The 26,428-nt window shown below is 41.7% G+C and overlaps 1 protein-coding gene across 7 annotated transcripts in view; it reads right to left on the bottom strand.

The window, feature by feature from the left end:
* SLC25A13 (solute carrier family 25 member 13) overlaps positions 1–26,428 on the bottom strand; it is a 332,699-nt gene that overhangs the window by 45,830 nt on the left and 260,441 nt on the right. For 6 of the 7 annotated variants that reach the window (XR_003795231.1, XR_003795234.1, XR_003795232.1 and 3 more), the window contains 2 exons: positions 10,748–10,886; positions 2–160 (listed from right to left, as the gene is read on the bottom strand). Coding sequence is in view for 3 of the 7 variants with exons in the window: in XM_029233546.1 (XP_029089379.1) it covers positions 2–160; positions 10,748–10,886 (298 nt within the window). In the remaining 4 variants the exon portion in view is untranslated. Of the gene's footprint in view, position 1; positions 161–10,747; positions 10,887–14,273; positions 14,358–26,428 lie in introns of those variants that run through there. The other variant, XM_029233548.1, reaches the window with a different exon arrangement.

Genomic DNA, 26,428 nt, shown 5'->3' with positions numbered 1-26,428 from the left:
CCGCCAGCTCCTTTCCACAAAGCTTTTGGGCCTTCTTCCCGAAGGATCTTCCTAAAGCAGTCTATCACTCCGCTGTAAGTGGTCTGGCCGGCCCGGGCGGCCACCTGTAATCGAGTCTTGATAACATCAGCGGGGGTCACTAGAGATGCCGCAGGCATACCTGCAGGAAAGACAACACCTTCGCTGTCCGGTCACATTTTCCCTATATAAAAAGAACTGCGCTTTGAACTGCCGGCCGTGGAAAGAAAGTTAAGAATCGGATGAAATCAAATGCCTCTTTGCTGTCCCCTCTGGGAAGCACAGCTGTGACTCTCGTCCGCAGTGAAGGAGGCTCCAACACACCTAGAGGAGCACACGCCTCGTTTCCAGATCACCAACCTCCGTTTGTTACGCTTATATTCTTAAATAGTTTGAAGGAATTATCAAGACGATGACTTCGAGTGGTTGAGAACAAACGGAGAAAAATTTTGTTTGCTTGTTTTTTCTTTTGCTTTCCTGTGGAAATCAGAGTTACTAGGTCTGAGTTTTCAGAGGTGAAGCTTGTTATCCGTCTCCTCTTCCTGCTTTTCTGGCAGTCACCGGAGGCACCTTGTCACATACACTCAACCACCCCCCACCTTCCAAACCCTCACCTCTTCATTTACATCAGAGAAAGACTTTACTGACAGCTAAACAAACACTCTGTGTGTGTGTGTGTGTGTGTGTGTGTGTGTGTGTAGTGACCTGAAGGGGAGGCGCTCACAGATAACACTTCAGGATTCCTCTTTCCTATGACTGACATCTCCAGAAAACATATGACAGGAAGCTTAAAATTTAGATTGGCCGATAATCAATGAAAAAGAAACAACAACAACAACAAAAAAACCCTCCCAAAATTACCAATGGGAAATTTTTCTACAGTCATTTTATCCAAACCGGGGCAGCCCACGTTTAGATTTTTTAAAAGCGAGACTGTACTCAGAAGACACTGTCTCTTATGGTTTTATTACTTTTCCATTATGAACCTATTCCAAACCAAATTGGTCAAATGCAGATGCATAAATCTCCTTTGCTTTTTTTAAGGCTTAATAATTCTGTAAGAATTTCTGTCCAAACCAACGTGGTCTGGCTCACAACTCCATCTCATCCTTCTAACAGACAGCTTCAAAGTTACAGTGTGTGCGTGTGTGCCCGGGGGAAATCTGCAGAGTACACGTTTGCATTTATATCACTAAGCTGTATCTTTTCCTCTTCCATCTATACTAAGCTCCTCAAACATTCATCTTAACAGTTTTTATAAAATGCATCACGATTTTGCATGTGAGAAAGCTCACTTTATATCCAGTGCTTCACTGGATAAGTCATACTGAATTTCCTATTAGCTTAGAGGAATTATTTCAACTTTGAGCCAGGAATTTATCCTCCAACATAATGGAAGGAAACATGAAAAATGCTTAGAAACCCACTGTGTTCACACCACCAATTTTGTTTCACTTCCTGGTTTAGAAAGAGTTTAGCAAGGCTGTCTGCTTTAGACACGCAATAAAATCCTCCTTACAACGGTGGGCAGGCATGTCAGAGTGTGAATGTGAAAGACATACAAGCAATAAAATGGGTAAAAAGTTTCCTTCAGTTAGGGCAGTTTTCATAAATAGCTACTTGTTATGAAAAAAGAGAGAAGTATTGGGGAGGGCAGGGAGGAAAGACATTGATCAGTGGAATAAAAATGCCAAGAGAAACGTGTAAGATGTTTAGCAAGTTGTCTGGTAAAAAGTGATTGGTGTGTGTGTTGGTGGGGGCGGGGTACTGGAAACATGGCGGCCTGTACACGACTCTCATCCTCTCCACCCCCTGCTCCCACCTCTCCTAGGAGGCCAGCTGCCAGGGCCTCAGAGGGACTGTGGATATCCCTGTGGACAGGGGATTTCTGGTGTGGAGATTTGCTAAATTTACCTGGAGAATAGCATCAGGCTGCTCCAAAGCAAGGCCAGGAAGGCAGCATCTACCAGGAAGAGCTTGGCCACCGGAGATGTGTTGATTTGGGGGGGTCAGGGATGGCAAAGACTCTGAGCCAATTTGCCTGGTCTCTCCCGGCTTGCAAAAGGGTAAAGACAATGCTGAGCAAGAGGTCAAGTCTTGGGACTTCCCTGGTGGTGCAGTGGTTAAGGTTCCATGCTCCCAATGCAGGGGTCCCAGGTTTGATTCCCAGTCAGGGAACTAGATCCCACACGCATGCCGCAACTAAGAGTTCGCGTGCCACAAATAAGGAGCCCACGTCTCAAGACTAAGACCCAGTGCAACCAAATAACAACAACAACAACAACAACAACAACAAAAAGAGGTCAAGTTTTCTCTCTTCCCAAAGATGGGAGAACAAGAGAAGGCTAGGCAACAGGGAGGCAGCTTTTAGGTTCCCAAAGATGGGAGAACAAGAGAAGGCTAGGCAATAGGGAGGCAGCTTTTAGGTTCCTCAACAGGAAGGGGACTGCTGCCCAGCTGGTGCTTCAGAGATGAGACAAATGGTGAGACCTTGGGGCCACCTGCTACCTGTGTGACTGGAACAACTTGGGTGTTCTCCAGCCAATAAAAAAAATTATAACTCTTTAAGGGGGTGCCCAGCAGCTAGAGAGTAGAAGGTCATTTACAACAAAAAGAAAGCATGATTGGCAAAACACAGCTTTGGTACAAGGATATGTTGTATAACACAGGGAATACAGCCAATATTTTACAATAACTACAAATGGAATATAACCTTTAAAAATTGTGAATCACTATACTGCACAACAGAAACTTACATAATATTGTACCTCAACTGTACCTCAAAAAAAAAAAAAACACACCAAAAAAACCAACCCAGCAAAGACCAATGAACAGATATCATATGACTAAAAATACAACTTTGGGGTAAGTCAGCCTTAATTTTCACAAATATCCCATTAGTATTTGCAAAAAAAAAATGTGCTTCTCTGTTTATGGGACACAGAGTTAATATCTATGTATTTTGGATCAAGGTTAAGTTTGCCAGAATCCCTTTGCCCCCTTATCTATATTATCTACTTGATGTATCAGTTTCTAAGAAAAGTGTAAAGATTTTCATTTAGAAAGAGAAAATATCACATTCTCGTCATACTTTTAACTTGAGGTTTTATAAGACGATATTATGTTGATAATACAGAGAGGCTTCTTAGTGAACTTTATCTTTTCTAAGTGTAAAATATGCCTCTGTGCTTCTGAATGCTATTTTTAAACCCTGAATTCCATTTAGTTTGACATTAATATTGCTACACTTGCTTATTGTTGGTATTTGCCTGGTACATATTTTTCAATCCATTCTCTTTCCATCTTTCTATGTCACTGTTTTCTCGAATTTCAGATGACTAGATTTTCTTTCACAACTTGGCTAAAAGTGTTTGTTTTTACTAGCGGCACTGAACGCATTCAGTTGTGGCTCGTAGACTGATTTCTGCCATTCTGGGTTAGTTACGGTTTTTATTTTCTCTGCTTCTAGGTGTTTCCCTTATGATTTCCACCCTTTCCTGACTAATTCAATTTGTCTAAATATCATAAGCGTTTGTTACACAGGTGTGAGTTACAGTGTGTGCAACGAATGAGCACTGACATCTCTGCAAGCGGAGGAGGTGGTGCCCCCTCCCTTTGTCTCCCTTTCTATTACCTGCCTCCCAACGACGCTTCTTGTACAAAAACACATAAGCCAAGGTTAGCAGTCACTCAGACCGACTCTTGGGTTTAACTTTTATCTGCTCTGTTTCATATATCCCACAGTGTCCTCTTTCTTAAGTTCACTTTTCATTTTGCCTCCGAGAGGTCTGTGAGGGGTACCTGGGAGTCCTGGCTGGGAGGGACTACCCTGCTTTGGCCTCTGCTCCTGAAGGCAAGTGTGCCTGCTGGGAACGTAACTGCAGATCAAGACCTCCTCTCCTCGGCATTTTGACGGAAGCCAGCACCGCAGATGAGAAGCCAATCTTCCATTACTGATTGGTTTTCTGTCCTCTTTCCCTTATTGCTTCTCCCTGGATAACTCCTATTAAACAGATGTTAGACCTCTCGGATTCATCCTACATATCTCTTAAATTTTGTTATTTTTCATCTATGTATTTGTGATCCATATTCTAGAGTTTTTTGTTTGTTTTCTCCCGTGACTTTATTTTCCATGTGTCAAATTTGGTGGTGTTTTTTTTTTTTTTTATGGATTTCTAAGTTTGGCAATCTTTTTATTAACTTTCAAGAAAGCCTCCTTACTGAGTGTTTCTTTCAAATCTGAGGACCCTAATTATAGTTCTTAAAAGTTCTCCTCTGTTTCCTGAATTGCCTGTTTTCTCTGTAATTCTTCTGTTTACTTACCTTATTGCTCCTTGTTGTCTGAGGGGACCCCTGGCTGTCTACTGACATTCAAGTTCAAAGGACAGGCTGACTTGTGCTGTGGACAGCTTTCTACCGCACTCTGGGCCAGCCTCACCCACAGGCCTCTCTCCTGAATGGAGAGAGTTTGTGAAATGGGTGAGGTTCGTAACTGCATGCAGGGGCTAAGATAGGCTGGCAGGGCAGGGACCTTCCAAATCCTGCAATGCGGGGTGCTTCACTCTGTGAGGTAGAAGGAATTATTTTCTACCCCTCTTTGGAAGAGCTGCTATTAGTTCATTTTTTTCTTCTCCCCCTGCATCTGTGGTAAAGGTCTGGAATTACCATTAAGCCTTGCCCTGATTTATTTCAGTTCTTTACAATCACCCTCTCCAGGCAAGTGTTCCCTTCCCTTTAGAATACAGCTCTGGGCTTTTAGCCTCCGTTCAAATGTTGCCTGAAGTTCCATATAGAAAGGAGAAGAGAGAGGAGCAAGCCGACCTTCCCGCAGTAAATGCAGTTCCTTAACTCTTGTTAATTATTTACCCTAAAACCTCCCCCAACACTCAAGGCATTTTATCTATTGTTCACTCTGAGGTTAAAATTATCTGGTTTTGCTCTTAAATTAATAAAAGTAGTTTCTCCTGCCGGTGTTCTGGGCTGTGGCATTTTTCACTTGTTTCAGGTTTTGGTTCCTATCTTCTGAAGGCTGGTGCTAACAAGGAGGTTTTTTTGTTTTTTTGCTTTTTTTCGGTACATGGGCCTCTCACTGTTGTGGCCTCTCCCGTTGCGGAGCACAGGCTCCAGACGCGCAGGCTCAGCGGCCATGGCTCACGGGCCCAGCCGCTCCGCGGCATGTGGGATCCTCCCGGACCGGGGCACGAACCCGTGTCCCCTGCATCGGCAGGCGGACTCTCAACCACTGCGCCACCAGGGAAGCCCAATAAGGAGTTTTTTTAACATGTATTTTCTACCATTTTAAGGTATTTGGGAGGAGAGATGGATCAACATGCTCAGTCCATTACCTTGATCCAACCTCTCCATTACTCTTTTTTTTTTTTAAGGACCTAAGAATTGCTTTTAAATTATCTTAAGCTTTATGTCCACATAATTAAAAAATTGTTACATTTTATATAATTATGTGCCAGTGGTACTTTTCTCCTAACTTAATTCTTCTAATACATTTGTAAAAGCATCATCATCAGTCACACACATAACTCTTTTAAAGATATTCCTGGGGCTTCCCTGGTGGCGCAGGGGTTGAGAGTCCGCCTGCCGATGCAGGGGACACGGGTTCGTGCCCCGGTCCGGGAAGATCCCACATGCCACGGAGCGGCTGGGCCCGTGAGCCATGGCCGCTGAGCCTGCACGTCCGGAGCCTGTGCTCCACAACGGGAGAGGCCACAACAGTGAGAGGCCCGCGTACCGCAAAAAAAAAAAAAAAAGATATTCCTGAATTACTACTTAGTCTAAAGCTAATTAATTCAAATACAAGATCACACGACCATCACTGCAGTCTGACTTGTTCCTCTACCTCACCATTCTGACAAGATCATCTGGGATGAGCGGTTACTCTATAACATTTGAGAAGTATTAGATATCCTTCATTTGATATTATCCATACACCATATTGCATTGCCCTTCATTAATCAAAAAAGTAACAATTAGAGTGAGTCAGAATTTGATTCCTTAATTTCAGGCCCCTTGCTTCAACCCTCACCTTCTGACACATGAGGCACTTCGGCTAATGAACATAAATTCAAATATCTGTTGGTCTTAACTCGATCCTGTGAATTAATGGAGATGTTCCCAGTATCTAAAGATCTTCCCAGTTTATCACTAGATACGTAGACCTAAAAAAATTTAATATTCTCTATGTTTTAAGATACTAACAACCACCTGTTAGAAAGCTGTATATTACTAAAGCAATCTAACTTTAAATCAAATCAAATTTTTGGAGAAAGTAAGGTAATACTTACTGAATAACTGAAATTCCTGTCAAAACATAAAAGGGAAAATCATGTTCACTGAACCCAGATCCATCTTACGTATAATAGTATCGTTCAACAAAAAATATACGTATCCTGGGCTTCCCTGGTGGCGCAGTGGTTGAGAGTCCGCCTGCCGATGCAGGGGACACGGGTTCGTGCCCCGGTCTGGGAAGATCCCACATGCCGCGGAGCGGCTGGGCCCGTGAGCTATGGCCGCTGAGCCCGCCCGTCTGGAGCCTGTGCTCCGCAATGGGAGAGGCCACAGCAGTGAGAGGCCCGCGTACAACAACAACAACAACAACAAAAGCATCCTGTGTAAGAGATAAACTGAAATATAAAATATAAAAATCATATTTTATATTAAAATGTGTATTTTATATAACGTATAAAAATAGCATTAAGACATTTCTTATAATAAGTTAGTTAAGTCAATTACTGTTCCTCGTAGCTTATTTTGAGATCAGCTTTTTTCCTTTCTCTTAATGACAACAAAGATCACTCTGGCCCTTGGACCTACTTCCTGGGCTTCTGTGCATACCCACCCCATCACTGTGTCCTCTCCTGAGGAAATGCCTTTCTTCCCCTGGTATCCACAAGAGGAACATGGGGGTCTGATCTGGCTTGCAACCAACAGCCCACACACGTGTGGTGCATTTTGTGCTCACTGCCCTTCTTGATGGTGTTGCACTGGGCACACTTCTGGCCACAGTCCTCTGCCCCTTCCATACTGAATTCAGCTCCCTGGCTGAGCACACCTGCAAGGCTCTACACTCAGCAGATGGTGGCCCTGCTTCCTCCCAGGACATCAGTTAACTGCTTATCACTGGATATACATTTTTATGTTTATCTTACTAAAAAAAAAAAACATTACTAATCTTCCTTATTAATTCTGATACATTTTTAGGCATTTTAATTTGGATTTTCAGGTAAACAATCATTTTCAAATAACGATAGATTCATTTCTTCTTTTCTAATATTTATGCCTCTTACTTCCTTTTCATATTTACCACATTGACTGGAACCTCCAAATAAGGCTAAAAAACTGGATAACAGAAACATCCCTAACTTTAATGAGAATAGAGGTTATGACAGTTGCCATTGGCTTCTGATATCTGTTATGAAATTAAGAAAGTAGCTTAGTTCTCATTACATAGTTTATTCAGGTTTGTGGAAGATAAAGACCACCAAGCTTTGTGGCTTATCTATCCTTTCAAGAAAAATCCAATGACAAAGTCTGTCTTATATTATCCTGTCTTACAGGGAAGGGGAAGATGGGCAATAAATGAAAGTAAACGTTCTATAGTCAGCGTGGCAGTTCGCTCCCAAAGGGGCCTCAGTGATCTTCACCTGCTGGTGTTCACACCTCTGCCTCCGCATCGTCTTCATGCACGTTACGGAGGGCTGATCAGTAGGACTAATAGGACGGTGTGGAAACCAAGGAGTGCGACTTACAAGGCTTGCTCATAAAGACACTGCAGCTTCTATTTGCCTCCTCTTCTTCTCACCTTCCTCCCCCAACTTCTCCTGCCCTGTCCCTCCCTCTCCCTCCTCCCTCTCTCCCTGGTCTTGCTCTGGGGGAAGCCAGCCGCTGTGTCATGAGGACACCCAAGGACCTATGGAGAGGCCCTGTGGCAAGGAACTGACGGTCCTGCCAATGCTGTGCGTCCTGCCAATGCCATGCGTGCGACTGAGCCATCTTGAAAGTGCGTCCTCCGACCCCAGTCAGGCCTTCTAGAGCCCTGGCTGATGTCTTGACAGCAACCTCATGACAGACTCAAGCTACAGGTCCCCAGATAAGCTGCTCCCAACCCACAGAAACTGGGATAATAAACATTTGTTGTTTGAAGCTGCTAAGTTTGGGGTAACCTGTTCTGTGGCAACAAATAACTAATACAGAAGGTATGTGGAAAACGACTCTGAAAGACAACAGGATGGCTAGAGGGCTAAAATAATAGCAGAATGGGGATGTAAAGCAGTTCAAACTTTCAAGAAGGACATGGCAATGCCTTAAAAACAATCATAAAATTTTTTTTTTTTTTAACCAGCAAACTCACTTCAGAGAATTTATTTCTCCCAAGAAAACAATCCAGAATAGGGGGACAAGCCTTATTCACAAAGATATTTTTTAACAATACCATGTATTTAAATTTTTTTTGAAAAAAAGTTTGTTTTCTAAGATTGAAGATGATGTAAGTATGCAGCAAATTAAAAATCTTGTTTACAAAGTTTTAAATGACATAAGAAAATTAATATTATTATTGAACATTTAAAAATACTTATTATGTGCCGGGTGCTTTCCTGGATCTTTATATCCATTAATTCACTTGATCCTCATAATAATCTTACAAGACTAAGACTATTCTTATTTCCATACAGAGGTGGAGAAACAAGCCGAGAGGCATTAAGTAACTCATTCAGGTCATACAGTTCTCAGCAGGGAAACTGGAATTTGAACCCGGATAGTCTGACCCCACAGCACATGCCATGAACCATTTTGCAGTGACGGTGAACAATGCTTCAGAAACGATACTAAGTGAAAACCACATACCCAAAATGTGATCACAGTTCTGTTAGAAACCGTCCAAGGGGGGGAAAAATTAGCAAAAATATTGAATGGTGATTTTCTTAGAGTCATGGAATAATGGATACTGTTATCTTATTTACGTGTTCTGATACTTTCCAAATATTTTACAATGGTCAATATTTTCATAATCCTACAAAACATAGAAGACAATAAACTTTAAAAGAGAAAAAAAATCCACTCATAATTTCTACAGTTCTGACAGCACGGATCACCCAAGAAAACTTGTACCCAGAGACAAAAATTATGTCTGGGTAGCTATCTTCTCCAAGGGAAGAGTTAAAGGCAATATTTTTGTGGTTCAAAGAAAACAAAGCTTGGAGAATGTCCTAGACTTTGAGCTTTATCTTCTGATGTTACAATTGAGTTTTGGAGTGAGTTACAGACAGATTCTCTTGGATTCCACATAATGATGGCTAACATGTACTGAGTATTTGCTCTCCGCCAGGCTACAGGCTAAGTCCTCCACATGGGTGCTCTCATTAGAGCCTCACAACCACTCTCTCCAGTCAGTACAATTACCATCTCCCTTTATGGCTGAGGAAACCAAGCCCGGGGAGCTGAAGTAACTTGCCCGAGGTCACATACTACTAAGTGGTATGTTAGTTCTCCCCAGTAGGTCCTACCTTATTTCAAGTAAATGACTGGAAATAAGTTGTATTATACCCTTTTGATTCAAAAGATATTATCGTTTATACATCTGTAAATGACATATAAAGGACACAGTGAGTGAGTCAATGGCCAAACTGGGATTAAAACAGGGAATTCTATGGTTGAGTCTTGAGATCATGCTTTTCTGATTTAGGTAGAGTGGTCTCACTGCTACTCATACGAGGCTCCCTGAGCAGCCAGGAGAGGACAGCCCTGCCTCATACACCAACATCACCACCTTTGAAGAAAAGGGATTCACCAAGAATTACAGAGGAGCTCCATGGGTTCCCGCCTCCAGGGCTCCCCAGGCTACAGGCAGGACGCGGGGCTCACAAAACAGCAAACAACTTCTCAAAGCAGGGGGTAGTTCTCAAGAGGCTCAAGCCACATGTCTGATGAGAAAAACACCTGTATCAAAATTGTCTGGACCCAGGCACCCCATGACTGCCTTAGGGTCTGTTAACTCATTAAATGTTTGTCACCACCTGGAGAGCTAATCCAGACTGTTCTAGCCTTTAGGGTCTCTAAACAAGGAGAAGCATCAAAGAATGAACTCATTCCTGCTGGGGCTATAATCAAATTTCCTCTAAGGATTTACACTGGGAATGTAGAAGCCAACGTCTGCATCTATTTTCTTCTGTTGATACTTTCACTGTAGCACTATAGAAGACAGTCGTTTCTCTCTGAGATTCAATACACCCCCCACCCCGAATCTTACAACCTTACACAGCTAGCAGGAATCAGGTATCTAATAGACCCAAGCTGTTTCTAGTTCTATTACATTTCTTTCCTCTCAATGACAATAACTACTGCTTAAATTCTGGACAAGTTTTATGTACTATTTTGGTTAGACACCTTTAAGGCACAAGTATTAACATTTTTAAAAACTTCTGACTGAACAGTTCTTGTTCTTACACCATGAAGTGAAACTATGAAATGACATGGAACCTGAACTGGAATCCAACAATACTACAAATGCACCAATTTTTAACGAGCTTTTTTTGGAGTTGAGAAATTAAGCTTGTCTAATAGTCTAACCTGCCAGAAGTGAGATTCATTTCTTTCCCTTTCATTTTAGTAGCTCTTCAAAGCAATCTAAAGCCATCTCACATGTACCCTGTCGACAACGATAAGCAAAAATTCCAGTGCAGTGGCACAGGGGGAACAGAGCTCTGAGGACACTCACCGGCTATGGCGCCAGCGAAGAGCAGGCTTCCGGGGCTAATCTGCCCATCTTCATTTGCAAGGGAAGCCTTCACATGAGCATAGCATGGGAAGTAGATGGCCGAGAAAGGAATGTCCCGCAGAAAGCATGCTTTGGCACCCTGTACGTTTGAAAAGGAAGAAAAACCACATGAAACACATATCCCATTCAGAAGATCAAGCTTCTTTGGAACTTCCCTCAGAACAAAATATTCCTGGAGAAGACCAAATTTGTACTTAACAAGTTGAAAGGGGAACAGAAAAAAATATATATAACCCAAATTCTGCAAGTAATAAATCTGAATCTTGTATTTTAAAATAAAACATTTTACTGTGTGGTATAAGCGAGAGGGGAGAGTTCTTGTTTATTCTAATGGTAAGATTTCGATGAAAACATTTTCGGAACTCTGCCTGCCACATCCTTTTAAATCCCTAATTGATGGCAGGTCACTGGCATTTCAAGGAGGATCTGTTCTCAGAAGATGGGCAACAACAACCAAGATACCTCTGTGTTTACACACTAGGAAGTGGACAAATTATAAAGGTGGTAGGGGAAGGGGTTTGTTTTTCATATTGTTTGAGACTCTGGTGAAAATGCTGGACTCTTTCCCAGAAAAAATTACACATATGTAAAAAATTAGACACCTTTTCAAGGGGTTCATGGATTCCCCCAATTTATTCATATACTTAGCCCGACTGCCCCAGGGTTTATGAAACATTGATAAATGCCTGTCCTAAAGCCTTAAAATGTTTATAATAATTCCTATATATTTAAGAGCTCTGTGTAAAACAATTAGCAACTAAGGCAAAGTCTTCACCAAATAATTTCTGGTGCCAAAATAATGCCATGGGGAGGGCTTGAAAATTGATGCATGCCCAGAAATATGATATAAAATTCTAATGAAAACCACAAGACATATACTGTGTTTTAGGTAGGCTAAACCCACCTACCTTCAGAAGCCCCCCTTTTCAACACTTAATGATTTAATACCATTTCTTTCACCGATTTCTAATGCCTAAAAATTTTCATCAAATTTAGAGATTCTTCAAGGAAAATAATGAATCCATCCAGATTCCACAGATCTAGCCAAGCCCAGTGACATTTATTGAGGTCTAGTGATGTTGGCTCTTGGGTATTTGCCTGATGCCAGCCCCCAATCTGTCAAAGTTCCTTAACACTACACATCTGTTACTGCAGCCTTTGCTTTTCGGACACCCGCATTACACTCCTGACTCACACTGAGCTTGTGGGTAATAAAGCCCTTAGTCTTTTCCATATGAACCGCTATTAACCTAGGTCTACTGTAACTTAATTAGTTGTCCTAAACAAGTAACATAAGCAGGGCTTTGTGTTTAATCCTATTAAACTTCATCCTAGTTTGGCCCATCCTTCCAACCAGAACAAATGCTTGGAATCTGGATTCTGTCATGTTGGCTGTTCTTCAGTCAACTCACCCATGGATGTGTTAAGCTGCCTCTGGCCACTTTGAGTACAGATCCCCCATCACGTATGGCCAATCAGCCCACACTTCTGTTAACACCCAAACTGTTAAATGCGTAACTGAAAAGAAGAACTACAAAATTCACCACACCCAAATTCCTCATTTTATACATGTGCAAATTGGTGCTCAGGACAGTTAACCTATCAATCGCAGGTTTATTAAGGGCCTTGCTGTTGGCTTGCTTAAGGGACCTCCTTGGAGGCAGTGCCAGAGACAGGTCCAAAACTCAGGAGGCTCGAGTTTTTTCCACCTCTCCCAGTTTTTTCAAGGGGAAAAAGTACAGTATAACACCAGTATCCATGTAGCGTCCAATCCTTTCCTGATGATTAGCTTTTCAAAAAGTTATAATCCAGGGAGTTACTGTGTAAGGGTAATACTATCACTCATTTGTTTGTCTATTTTCACTTCCTTTTCCTTATTTTGCCTACAAACCTTCCCAGAAGTTCTGTTCGCTATTTGCTCACATGCAGAGTCTGTCCAGGAGATATTCAAATTAAACACCAAATGACCAACTCATATTAAGATCAGTTAAATCTTCTTCATGTCTGGCTCCTTCAATATAGTAAAAAAAAATTGCCATATTACTGACTTACTAAACAAATCACTTTGCAGTAATTTTTAGGATGATAAAACTCCTCCTCACACGAATCCTGCTTTTAACTAAATCTATTAGTTTTTACTACGGACCTCATCTCCCAAATTTCTGCATCTATAGAACTTCAGTCTAGATGCTCTGCTCATTTTTTTTTTCTTTTTTTGCTGGTAATATTTTCCCTTTAACATGTTTTTCCCCCCGATTAGAAAATAGTAAGTGCCTATCACAGACAAAGTAAAGTATTAAAAATTTAAATTGCCCTTAATTTAAAGTATTAAAAATTTAATTTGCCCTTAATTTTCACCAGCAAGAGATAAACACTGCAACCACCATATATGTTTTGGAGCATCGCCTTCAACAGTAATATTATCAACCGTTCCATAGTCGGGGTCATGCTTCTGTGGTTCAGTTATGCTTTTCTTCTCCTTAAATTCATGCTATCCAGTTTTTTGGTTTTCTTTTTTGTGGGAGGGTGAGGGGGCGGTATGGTCTAACATCTCCTCAGCCATACTGCCTAAATTTCTTTCCTATATGCTGTTTTAAAAACTCCACCATCATCACGGTCTTGGCTGTCCTGTGGATTAGGCCCAGTATTGTCACCCTCGTCAAAGCTTTGTAATGACTTCACTTTCCCATTTTCCTCTCCTGGTCAGCCTGATTCCTCTCAGGTAAAGCTACTCGATGCCCCATTCATCTGATCAATCAAGGCACACCTATCACTCTACATCGTCTTTGATGACTGCTAAGCTAGGCACATCAACCTCTTAAATACCTCCTCTTCATTCATTTCAACCCAAACACCACCCTTTCCAAGTAAGTAGAAGATAGACAAGGAGTAGATTCCACATGGCTCCACACTGTCTACACTTTCTCAGTGCTGTATATCTGCCTACGTCAGTGTTGCCTATTTCAGAGTGTAGGCAACCAGGAGCCAGAAACTACTGCCTGATTTAATTTAGAAAACAACAAAATCTTGGGCTGTTAGGGCCTAAGACATGTTCCTGGTGTCACTGATTTGGCTTTGCCAACTCCCACAGAAAACACCACAACTAAAGAGAGAAATGAGAGGCTTTGGGATACACTGATATGTGATCTGAAATTAGAAACATCCCTGTGACACAAGAAGAGTAAGGCCAAGTGAAGCAGCAGCTGGGTTCTCCCAAGAAGGAACTCTGCTTTCCCGAAATCATGACAGTAAATCATGTATCAGTGTGAGAATAGGAGCCTAATAAGAGGTGTGATATGCTTTAAGAGATGTCTGAAAACAGTTCCAGATGACTACGAAGAAAAATGACTTGATCAAAACACAGATGAACCAACAAACAAAGAAAGACCACATCTAAGGAAAAGGCGGAGCTACACTGTGAAACACTAAAGGAAAAATGGTCAGAAATATGCTGCATTTTTCCTACCAGGGATCAGACAATGTGCTTAAATAATGTACGCATGCTGGAGCCAAGGTGAGACCCTGTAAGACGTTTCAGGTTTCTGATTATCTGAAAAACAGGAAGGAAAGGGAAAGTGAAGGAAGAAAGTTACCTTGTGGAATGGCCACCATCTCTGCTTCACAGAGGCAGGACCATCTAGCCATCAAGTGAAAACATTTAGAAACTCTAATTTCCACTGAGCAAGGTATGAAGCAGCCCTGGGACCTGAGAGAGGTACCCTCCCCTCTATGGCTGTGTGGCTGTGTAATGAGAGAGCACTGGGGGAAACAGAGCTCTGAACCTTCCTCTCCTGTCAAAATGGCCAAAGGGTGCCTTCTTCGGGGCAGGGAGGGGGACAGAGGTTTAGGACTACACGAGGAAATAATTATCAAAGTCCCATGTAAAGTTCAAGTCCAGGACAAGCGTGAGGGCCGGTGGGATGAGGAGGTCTGTGGTCCCTGCCTCTCCCGGAGCCTGCATCCTCCCACAGCCCAGCACCTGCTCAGGCATCTCCCGGCAGCACATCACTTCTCCTGAGTCATGAGGTGTCTCTCACACCCCAGGCATCAAAGCCCAGTTCCCAAGGAAAGCTAACTTTGCAAAGGGTTGAAGAAAAAGGCACAGGCTTATTAAATTTTCCTGGTCTCCTCCCCCCCTCCTCCCCCGCCCCCCGACTTCCTCCAGGCCTAAGGCACAAAGGCAGGTGCCAGTTTGGCACAATGAAAAGGGAGACAGGATGTGAGAAAGGCATTTGAAGTTCCAACAGCGAGAATGTTCCCCAGATTCCTTGATAAATCCTTCACTTCTCAGTGAACACCCATCCTCCAGTCCTACATCAAAACATAAACCTGTTTGACTTGAATTCTACTTGCCCCACGTACCATTTTTACCAAGTGATCAGCCATTCTGAACAGGCAACTTTATAATAAAGGGGAACATTCCATGCTGCCCAAGAGCCTGCGTCAGCAACACAAAAAGAAGTACTTTGGCCATTAAAAAATTAATAAATGACAAAGTGTGTACCACCTAAAATAAATCTTTAAATGTTCCTCCCCTTAAGAAAAATCCCCACATTTCCCTGCTCTAGGCAGCCCTGCCCTTGGACATTCCCTGGTTGGCCCTGAAGTTCCTTTGTACACACAGTAAAATCACTTGGGGGAAATTAATAAATGAAAAATGCAATCATCTGATCTCTTACTCTTCGTTAAAGCACTCTTTCTCCAAAAAGGGGAAATTACTATTCTTTTCCTTTTTAATAAAAGGCCCACTAATAACAGACAGGAACAATAAAAGGCATCTCAGGGGAGACCTATATGTGAATAAACTAGAATCAAAACTCAGGTCTAGTTTAATTATCAACTCTGGCTCTGTTCCAATTCCATATCCCTCCAAAGTCTCTCCGTCACCATTCTAGTTAACGTCTAGGAACTTCATTTAACTTCAGTGGTCCATGGTGCACACAGGCCAATTAGACATGTTTAGAGACGCTGGCCACTGTATCGCCATGGCAAAGGAAATATCTGTTTTACTTCTCATGCTTTTTTGGATGTGGACACTATGGTGAAAGCCCAAAGGAGCTTTAATCAATTCTTAAGTTGCTGGAATCATCCACCCAAGCTTACTCCGGCAGCTCTGTCTGGCATGAAATTGTCAAAAGATAAAACACAACAGGATTTGTGTCTTACACACATACACTGCTATCTCCAGTGTCTTTTTCCTTCTTTTAAAGCTCTTCATCTTGGATGGTATCACACCTGCCCAATCAATCTGAGGGAAAAAAACCATCCTGAAGGATGGTGGTTGATAAAGAAGTCAGGGCCAGGGCAGGTCTTTTCACATGCTAATTCCTGCTTACTCTAGCTGTACCTGCAAATACAGCTTGAAACAGACTATTTCTAATACAGGGGAAGGTAATTACACTCACAAAGGCACCTCTGTGTCAGGGCTGGGCACCAGGAGCCAGCAGGTCTGGGAGACAGAGGCTTAACAGAGACTCCTGCAGTGAATGCACATTGTCTAGCATGGGGGAAAATGCCAGACCGGGGGGGACCCTGCAGCATTCAAGACAACAGTGGTGCACCTTGTCTGGGAAGGTTATTTAATGCTTCTGGCACCTGTAGTCAGAGCCACCCCTCTTTTCCTACCTTACAGGTTTAGAATTTATTTGGCATGTATAATTGTATATTTTGATCCTGGAGCTACAAACAATGGGCAGCATGTCATGTCTTGATCCCTTAGCATTCCTCTTGGTTTCTCCCAAGCGAGTTAACCCTTGTATACACAGTCTGGCAGCACCTCTCCTGCCCAGTCAAGGGACAGTTAGGGATTTGAGCAGGGTGCATTTCAGTATCTTGCTGAGAAACATTACTGGTGCCAAGCTCCGTTATGTTGTGTCACGGGCATTAAAGCCAAATCAACCAGTCAACAATTGGAGACTCCATATAAGTGACACTGAAGTTACTTCAATTTGAATATAAAATATCAATGCCTACTACTTGCTTTCTTTAGTCCAGGGACTTTTAGATTATTGGTGTCTCCCTAATTTCACTGCAATTCTAACAAAAGCACCTTGGTAACTCAAGGTTTTTTGTTAGGACATGCCACTCGTGTGCCAGGTCTAATTCTCTACTGTTCTACTATTACATGCTGCTTTGCCATCAATGACGCGCATCATTTAGATGGACTGGAAATCCAATAAGTGGCTCAGAGTTTTATTACATGGAATTTTGGTCTCTGAGAAGCTTTGTCCCCTTCACAAAGCTAATCTGTAAAAAATGTCCCATCTTTTCCATTTTTCTTTTCTTTCCCTTCTTGCTGTCTTTCCCCCCAACTTCTCCCCGCTACCTATTTGCAGGTTGCATGGTTTGTTTCTAGTCCCAAGGTTTAGACCCTGAAATTTTTACTATAAATACTTAACTTACAGTCTGTTATCTTTACCTTCCTCCTATATAATACTTGCACATTAGACTACTTAAATTATAAGCAACCCCTCCATCTTATCATTGTTATGGACTTTAATTCTAGCTCAGATAACATTAAGCATTGTAATTACCATCATACATGCATACGTATACATGTATGCGTATACACACACACACACATTTAAATTCAGACAATGTTATTTAGACTAAATATTTACCACTTTTCTTTGCTCTTCATCCCCTGTTCCACCTCCAAACTACCATCTGGAATCACTTTCCTCCTACTTGAAGTACATTCTAGAATTTCCTTTGGTACGGTTCTACCAGTGATATGCTTTCTGAGTTTTGCTAGTCTAAAAACTGTCTTTATTTTACCCTTGTTCCTGGAAGACATTTTTACAGGGTATAGAATTCTATGTTGAAAGGTTTTTTCCTCTACACACTGAAGATACCATTCAAATGACTTCTGGCTTCCACGGTTCCTGTTTCTAAGTTAGCCACCAGTTGAACTGTTCCTCTTTAAAGACAATCTGCTTTTCTCTCTAGCCACTTAAGAGCTTCTCTTCAGCTTTAGCGTTCAGCAGTCTCATTCTGACTGTCTAGCCTGAATTAATTTTATTTATCCTGCTTGCGATCTGCTGTACTTCTTGAACGTATGGATTGATAGCTTTCAATGGTTCTGGAGAATTTTCAGCCATCATTTCTCCTTTCCTCCCGGTTTTCTTTTATGCCCATTAGACCCCCTCACACTTTCCTGTGTCTCACTCTCTCTCTATTCTGAGTAATTCTCTAATTCTCTCTTCAGCTGTGTTTAATCTGCTGTTAAAGCAAGAATTTTGAAATGCTGAATTTTAAATTTCAATCATCATAAATATACTCACCTTTTTAATTTTTAAAACAAAAACATTCACTTTAGAGCTATGATAATTTTTAAATTTTAAATCTTTGGAGGTTTAAAATGCTGTCGGTTGTTTTTGCCATCTCTTTTTAAAGTGCCTTGTTTCCTTGTGTGATTTGAGACTTTTGTTTATGAGCTGCCCATTTTCCTTGGAACATTACCTATGAAAATTCTTTAACATCTGGGCTGAAGGTGGGTTCCTCTTAACGAAACTTGTGTTTGCTTCTGCCAGGTAGCTGGAGGCACTACCAATTCAAGATTATTTAAAATAAATTCCCAGCTTGAGAGTTTTCATATCACTCAAGAAATATAAATTCAGTCTGCAAACCTATGTGAGACAAGCTTGGAGTTCCTGATTCTTAGGGGTGGGTTTTCCCCTCCCCCTTCTCTCTCCCTCCACTCAGAAACAAAGCAATTTTCGTTGCTGTCCAGATAGTATGAGGGAGGGGAGCATTAAAAAAAAATTTTTTATTGAACTATATTTTATTTACAATCTTGTATTAGCTTCAGGTGTACAGCAAAATGATTCAGTTTTTATATATATATACACACACATGTGTCAAAATGTATCATCTTAAATATGGATCTATATCTGAATTCCGCCACTCCACATCAACAGCAGGATACTGCAGGGGCAAGAATACAGACTTTGGAGTCAGAGACCTGGGCTCAGATTACTGCTCTGCCACTTAGCTACCTGATGTTGGGCGAAGTTCTTAAAATCTCTGTGCCTCAAGTTCCTCTCCAAAAAAAGTGAATAATATTTGTACTGACATAAGAATTAAATTTAAATTCAATGATGAATATAAAGTACCTAGTATAATACCTAGCACAAGGACCTTCAATAAAAAGTGGTGATATAAAGACAATTACTATTATCAACAAAAAGCACACTGTCCTGTTGGAGGGGAAAACAGAATTAGCTGATATAGTCTTTAAACAACTGGCAGCTGGAGTGTGACTCCTATATGGTTTCATACCTGAATCACAGGAGACCTCTACATTTATCAGGCTAAGAGCAAATCTTTTATTTGGCAGAAGACCTAATCCTATCAAGTAAGCTTAAACTAGTTTGCTAAATTGATCATACTCCACATGGGACTATGGCTGTCACAAGACATATCTCCTTCATTTTACAGTAGATGAACATTTCTCAAATTAGTCATCTTTTAAATACAGAACTTGGTCACAATTAGAAACCAGAGAAACATAAGGATAGATTAGTAGAAATATATCTATCACTTCTGGAAAATATATTCAGAGCCCTCTATGAACAGTGGAGTAGTAGCATCACTTTCAATACTTCTAAATATAAAGAACAGCATATTAGGGCTTCCCTGGTGGCACAGTGGTTGGGAGTCCGCCTGCCGATGCAGGGGGTCCCGGTCCGGCAGGATCCCACATGCCGCGGAGCAGCTGGGCCCGTGAGCCATGGCCGCTGAGCCTGCGCGTCCGGAGCCTGTGCTCCGTAACGGGAGAGGCCCACGTACCGCAAAAACAACAAAAAAGAACAGCATATTATATTCCAAAAGATGAACTAAAATAAAAAAGAGCTGTTGAAACCAATCCTGCAGGCACTTAGCAAAAAACAAAACAACAACAAAACAAAACACTAACTGGATAAAAATGTTTGCCTCTAGAAGGTTACCCACAGCATGAGGCTAGGAGGCTAATGTTTTACTATTACATACTTTTTTATATCTGAATTTTCTTCTCTTAAAAGCTATACTACCTGTTAAAATTAACTTTTGAAAGAACTTTATGGCACTAGAATTATTCTCTCACCTCCCTTAATACTGATCACTTTGAAGGTAATAAGGCCATACTCATCTCTGTAACTCAGCACACCTCAGAGTGTTAGCCCTCAACAAATATTTGCTGGGTGAATGGGAGAATGATAAAAAATTAACCATTTTTTAATATTTTAAAGAATATTTTCTAGCCCCCTTCAGCACACTCCATTTCTTCCAGCACTGTTCAATAAAAATAATATTTTTCACGATGTCTCCTTTTATTTGCTCTTCCAAATGTAGGTATCATTACTATCCTCTTTTACCGATAATGCATTTGAAACACAGGGACAGAAAGGTTTTTTTAAATCTTTTTTTTTTTTTTTCAGTTTTTTTTTAAAATGCAAACTTCTAAGCAGAATAGGGACAGTATTACATCATTTGCAATATTAGTCACAAGTTCACACCATGTTAGATATAAAACCTGGCCCCTTGAGGTACTTGATATCCTTTCATTAATTTCTAAAATAACTGTCTTTTAATAAGACAAAATGCCCCAAATGTTCATTTTACAGCAGATACTTATGACAAAGTTATCAGGAAGGCACAAAGATTTTTTTTTTTTTTTTTTTTTTGTGGTACGCAGGCCTCTCACTGTTGTGGCCTCTCCCGCTGCGGAGCACAGGCTCCGGACGCACAGGCCCAGAGGCCATGGCGCACAGGCCCAGCGGCCATGGCTCACGGGCCCAGCCACTCCGCAGCACGTGGGATCCTCCCGGACTGGGGCACGAACCCGTGTCCCCTGCATCGGCAGGCGGACTCTCAACCACTGCGCCACCAGGGAAGCCCCACAAAGTTATTTTTCAAAGAACACAAATCGCTATCATTTGGGTAGCAGCTTGGCTCATTGTCAGGTTATGTGACTCTCTGCAGGGCACGTGGGGTTTGCACTGCTATGCTGGTTAATGCAAGAGTTAAGGAAACAGAAGGGTCCTCTTGCCTCGCAATGGATAAAATCATTTTAATTTCTTTAATTTAAAGAGTTGATATCAGATCTAAGGTAACATGTGCTTATTCTAAAAAAAAAAACAAAGCAAAATTGAGCCATTCTAACTAACGTTTTTAAAAAGTATTGGGTACTAAAAGGAATGAGGAAAAAATGATCATATAACTACCCTGACCTAAGCTATCACACATTCGTGCTGTTTGGTATCCTCTCAAATCTTTTCATCTCCATTTTCCTAGCACGCTCGCATCAACAATGACACCAAAACTGCCAACTGCTCCATATCCGTGTGTAGCATAGAACCTTGTCTTTGAACTTCCCTGAATTATCTATCAGACATATGCTCTCTCTCATCTGGCTCAAGATATCTCTAGGTGATAACTCATGTTTCAAAGAGAGATTGCATTGAGTTTGAAACCCAGCCTCCCACTTCCTTACAAGGTATATGACCTTAGAAAAATTACCTAAACCCATCGAGCCTTCTTTTCCTCAACTGTAACTTGGAGCTAAAAAAACAAAAAAAAACCTATCTGCATCAGTAGGCTGTAGTAGGGATTAAATGATGTAAAGTGTATACAGCTCTAAACATGGGCCTAGCACAAAGTGAGCCCTCATCAAACATTAGCTCTAATGAGCTTGCACGCACATGTGAACAAACACACACGCTTCTAAGCCTGGACCCTGCCTCTGTCCCTCCTGAAAGTCCTAGCACCGTATCTGATCTTGCTGTATCTTCAGATGTTTCAAATCCTTCCATTTTCAGTGCCTCTTTTTTCTGTCTACAGACAGGCATGGTTCTTCCAACAAATTAAAACAAACCACAAATCTCTCAGCCTCTTCTCCCCTGTAACGTTATCCCTCACGTCTACTTTTTCTTCCAGTTGCTGTATGCTTTCACTTGTTTCTTTCACAGTAAAATCTTTAGGTTGAATGGTCTGTATCTGCGAATATTTTCTCAACCAGGTTTCTACCTCTACCATTCTCCTTAAATTGACTTCTTAAGGATAACCAGTGGCCTCCATCTTTAAATTCAAAGGCCTTTTCTTGGACTTCAGTCCCCTTGGTCTGCAGCACTAGATACTACTCAAGTTCTTCCTCTTCCGCTTCCATCTCAGCTCTCTACCAGCTCCCACAGCACTGTTTCTTCTGGTTCTCCACCCGACAGCTGCTTCTGCTATTTTCTCCCCCATACTCACTTAACTCCTGCCACCCTAATGAGGGTAGTTTTTGAGTTCCATCATTGGTGTCCCATCAGCTTGGGGATCTTACCCACTCCCATAGCTTCATGCACGTGGATGACCCTTAGAAGACCGTCTAAAGTTCCCATCCCTCTGACAAGGCTCTAGTCCTACATTCAACAGGGCAGAGTAAGAAGAACACCAGACAGGGTGTCAGGAGACAGTGTCAGGCCTAGCTGTGCCCTGCCTACCAATCACCTAGCTGATTCTCCTAAGGCTTCTGGGCTTCGATTCCTCAATTATAAAGGTAACACCAGACAGAAGGTCTTTTAAGGTTTCTTGCAGCTTCTCAAATATTATGAAATAATAAAATTTACAGCATCACAGTCCATCCAGGTGCTCAGGCCAGAAATCTGGGCTGATTTAATCTTCCTTTTCTTTTCACCTTTCATCACTTTCCAAGACTTTGTGAGTCTAACTCTCACACATCCTCTAAATGTATCCCCCTACTGCCTCTCCCCACCGTGACGCCCTGGTTGAGGTCACGGTCATCCCTCCTCCCTGCCATCCCCAGTCTGTATCTTCCTAACTGGCCTCCCAGCCTTCTGTCTTGCTCTCCCGCGTGGCACTCTCCACACTGACGCTGAATTACCCCTCCTTAAACACATGCCATTTGTCTTTGCCTTCTACTTGGTTAACTATGACTCATCTTTTAATGCCATCTCCCCTTCCAAAGCCCCCTGGCTTTCTTGCTATGAGTCTGCTCCATCCCTCTTAGAACTCTGTGCGCAGCACTCTGACAGCCCTTCTCAACTGCATGTGTTGTATTCCAAGGGTCTCTTTACTTGTCTGACCGCCCCCATGAGATGGTAAACTCTTTATAAAAACATGCACTGTAATTCATTTTCATTTTCCCAGTGCCCAGGGCAGAGCTTTCCAGGTGAATAAATGGAGGCCTCGGAACCTGGGAAAGCGATCTTTCATCTAGTTGGCTGTTTCCTTTATGTTTGACCTCCCCAGTATCCTGGTGTTCTGTGGTCATTACTTGTCAACTTATTCTCTCTCCATGCTTTCATATCATTGCTAGTAACTTGGAAACACCTGGCTTTTGCTTACCATTTATTCGCTCAACAAATATTTATCAAATGTCTACTTATGTGCCAGAAGCAGTGAGCAAGCTAGGTCTTTGGTATCACAGTTCACTCTGGCTGAGGGAGAGACAGAGACAGACGGAACTATCAGATGGTGATGGGTGCTACACAGAGACCTGGAAGAGGGGGATGTGACAGCGAGTGGCCTGGTGTCCTTCTGAACAGGCATCTGCTGAGCTAAGATGTGAGGGGAAGAGCCTTCAGGCGACTGAAAATGAGCGGATGAGCCTGGAGTATCTGAAAAGGAAAGGTGGCCAGCATAGCTCGCAGAGTAGGCGGGCGGTGCAGAATGGAGGGTGGAGAGGACGGGGCCAGCAGGGATGGAGCTGGGGTTCTAGTCTAAGCACAGTAGGTTCTAGTCTAACTGCTAGACAGTTTTTCACCAGAGACACAGTTTCTGTAGGCACACTAGCTTCTTATTTCCTCTGGTTTCTACTCAAATATCATCTCCTCAGAGAGGCCTTCCCTGGCCACCCTATTAAAAGGCAACATCCCAATTCCATCCAGCCTCCGCCCTTCTCCATCCCCTCACGCTGCCTCCTTCTTCTTCAAGGTCCTTAGCTCCACCTGATGTCATATATTTGGTTTCTTGACGGCTGACTTCTACCCACCAAAGTGAGCAGGGGCTTGGCTTTTCACAGTGACATTCTAAATGGCTAGGCCAGTGCCAGGCATACAGTCAGACCTCAAGAGACGTGTGTCCAGTGACTGAATTAACCTGACTTACATTTTAACTACATCACTCTGGCTGCTGTGGGGACTACGGATCTGACAGAGTCAAGAATCAAAATAGAGAAACCCATGAGGAGGCTTTCACAGAGGTCTGGGTGAAAGGGAAAGATGGATGAATCAGAAGAGAACCGCCATTCGGGTGGTTGTAAAACCATGTAGTGTCCCTTAGTGTTAGAAAATTAGCATGGCACGATGTCCTCAAAGCCACGACTAAACAACTGTTTTCTTCATATGGGGCCATGAGCTCATAAAAGCAGGTATTTTTAAAAGCTGCCATCTTGAGAAATTATTCTTACCTACTTGTATGCTACCAAGATAAAAGTGATAAACTGATGAAATCTGACAAAATCTACTAACACTAAAAAATGCACATGCCCCTTGACCTAACAAGTTCATTGCTAAGAATTCATTGTATATACTCACAAAAGCATGTCACACTATATGCAGGGATGTTCACCCTGTCATTGTGATGTCCCCAAACTAGAAACAACTTAAATACCCAACAACAGGAAACTGCTTTAAAAAAAAAAAAAAAAAAACTTAAAAGAAACTTATATACAGTTATTAAATAAAATGAGAAAAGAGAATTAAGATATATTGTGTGTTTAGGAGGATTCTGTTTTTGTTAAAACACACAGATACACCATTGATGTGTGTGTGTGTTTGTGTACAATTTTTGATAGAGAAAAGGGAGAGAGGGAGGAGAGAAACAAATACAGATTTAAATAGAAAGGTTTTCTTTTCTTAAAGATATATAAAAAACATAAGCAGTGGTAATCCTTTAAAGAGAGAATAGGGTGGTAAGGGGTAAAGAGAAAATTTTACTTTCTTAAAGACATTTCTGAATTATATCATTTTTTGAAACATAAACTTGTATTTTACTTTAAAAGACCAAACAATATCCCTTTGAGATAACTAGCAGAATAATCAAGAACATGTGTCATCACTTGCTTTCTGATATTATGAACAGTAGCTCCAATGATTCATTTATATACACACGATGAATGAACACACATACACAACACGCACGTATGTGGATGAAAATACAACTGGATGTGAAGCCTGTGGATATGGAGGGCCAACTGTATTCATTGTACTACGCCATTTTATAGAAGGGACTTGAGCATCTGTCCCCCGCGGGTACCAAGGGATGACTTTCTCTGTCAAATGCAGTGGGACAGAGGCCTTTGATTCGAAAACAGTAGACAGAGCTCATATTCCTTGGTGACTTTCCATGCTTTAGATGGAAATGTTTAATTTGTGATTACACAATCTGAAAACAATTTTCAACAAAGCTTGATGGATCTTTGCCACTATTGCTTCACTGACCATTTTTCGTTCTCAAAAATAGCCACGAACTACTCCATTGCTTCAGAAGCACGCATGCACCTTTTAGTCTATCTTAGCTGTGCCGCCATTTAATGTTAAATAAGTTCTATTCCACTCAGAAGGTATAATCTTTCTCCTCATTGAAGCTCTGTTGGCTCCTAAGGAAAAGGTACCATTCAAAAGTAGATGTGTATCACTTTCTTAGATAAGAATTTATTTTACTTATACTCTAGGGGCTTCTGTAATAAAACAAAAGTTACCTAGTGAAAGGGAAATACCACCTCACATATTCTTAAGAAAAGTAGTACCTGTTGCAGATTTTAAAAAACTACATTATATTCAAACAGCTCTTTCAAAGGCAATTAATTATCCTGCCTTTACTTCAATCACCTGCCTACTCTAGGCTATAACAATGTCTCTATAACGGGGGGTACTTTGTTTACAGAGTTCGCTCTTTCTGCTCTAAACTATTGCTAACTTTAGGAATGTGAAATGTTTACCACATCCACTTTTTTTTTTCAGTTGTAAATGTATTTCTAAAGCAAGTATTCTAATTACCTTTTACTGGGAAGTTGCAGAATAGTTGGGTATTTTGCAAGTCAATTTAGGAGAAAAACAGAAAGCCTGGTTAAGTCCAATTAAGTGAGGTTGAGCACTGCAGGTCTAAACACACAGACAGAGCCTACACTCAACCCCTCCTGGGTCCCGCATTGTCATGTTAACAACAGCAAACAAAAGGTCCAAGGGAGGGAAAATGAAGATTACCTGTCCCACCTTAAACTAGGATAGAAGTTCTCTTTTTCAAGACCCACCCAGAGGGAAACATACCAGCTTTAAAAGTATTAGTCACCACAAGTCATTCGCATTTTTCTACCCAACCAAGACTAGAAACAGAGAAAAGCTTTATCACTGAAGAGCGCTATCCGGGAAAACAACAACAACAACAACAACGTAGTAAACTACATAGCAATGTTAAAGCTGTGATGCCCCTAAAAGGTGGGATCTAGAACCACTAAAGTGATTTCTGACCGTGGGGGCGTGGGGCAAGGTAGGTGAGCCTGGAGAAAGGAAACTCACAAGAAACAAAACCTGAGGTTAGAAGGTGGGATAAAACGAATGAGGATAAGCTACAAAACCTGAGGTTGGAAGGTGGGATAAAACGAATGAGGATAAACTACAAAAGCTGAGGTTGGAA

This window comes from Monodon monoceros, unplaced genomic scaffold, assembly GCF_005190385.1.
Source record: "Monodon monoceros isolate NGI ecotype Baffin Bay Population unplaced genomic scaffold, NGI_Narwhal_1 Super_Scaffold_2, whole genome shotgun sequence".
Taxonomy (NCBI): domain Eukaryota; kingdom Metazoa; phylum Chordata; class Mammalia; order Artiodactyla; family Monodontidae; genus Monodon; species Monodon monoceros.
The sequence above is the reverse complement of the archived record's forward strand: the minus strand, read 5'-3'. Positions and strand labels throughout refer to the sequence as shown.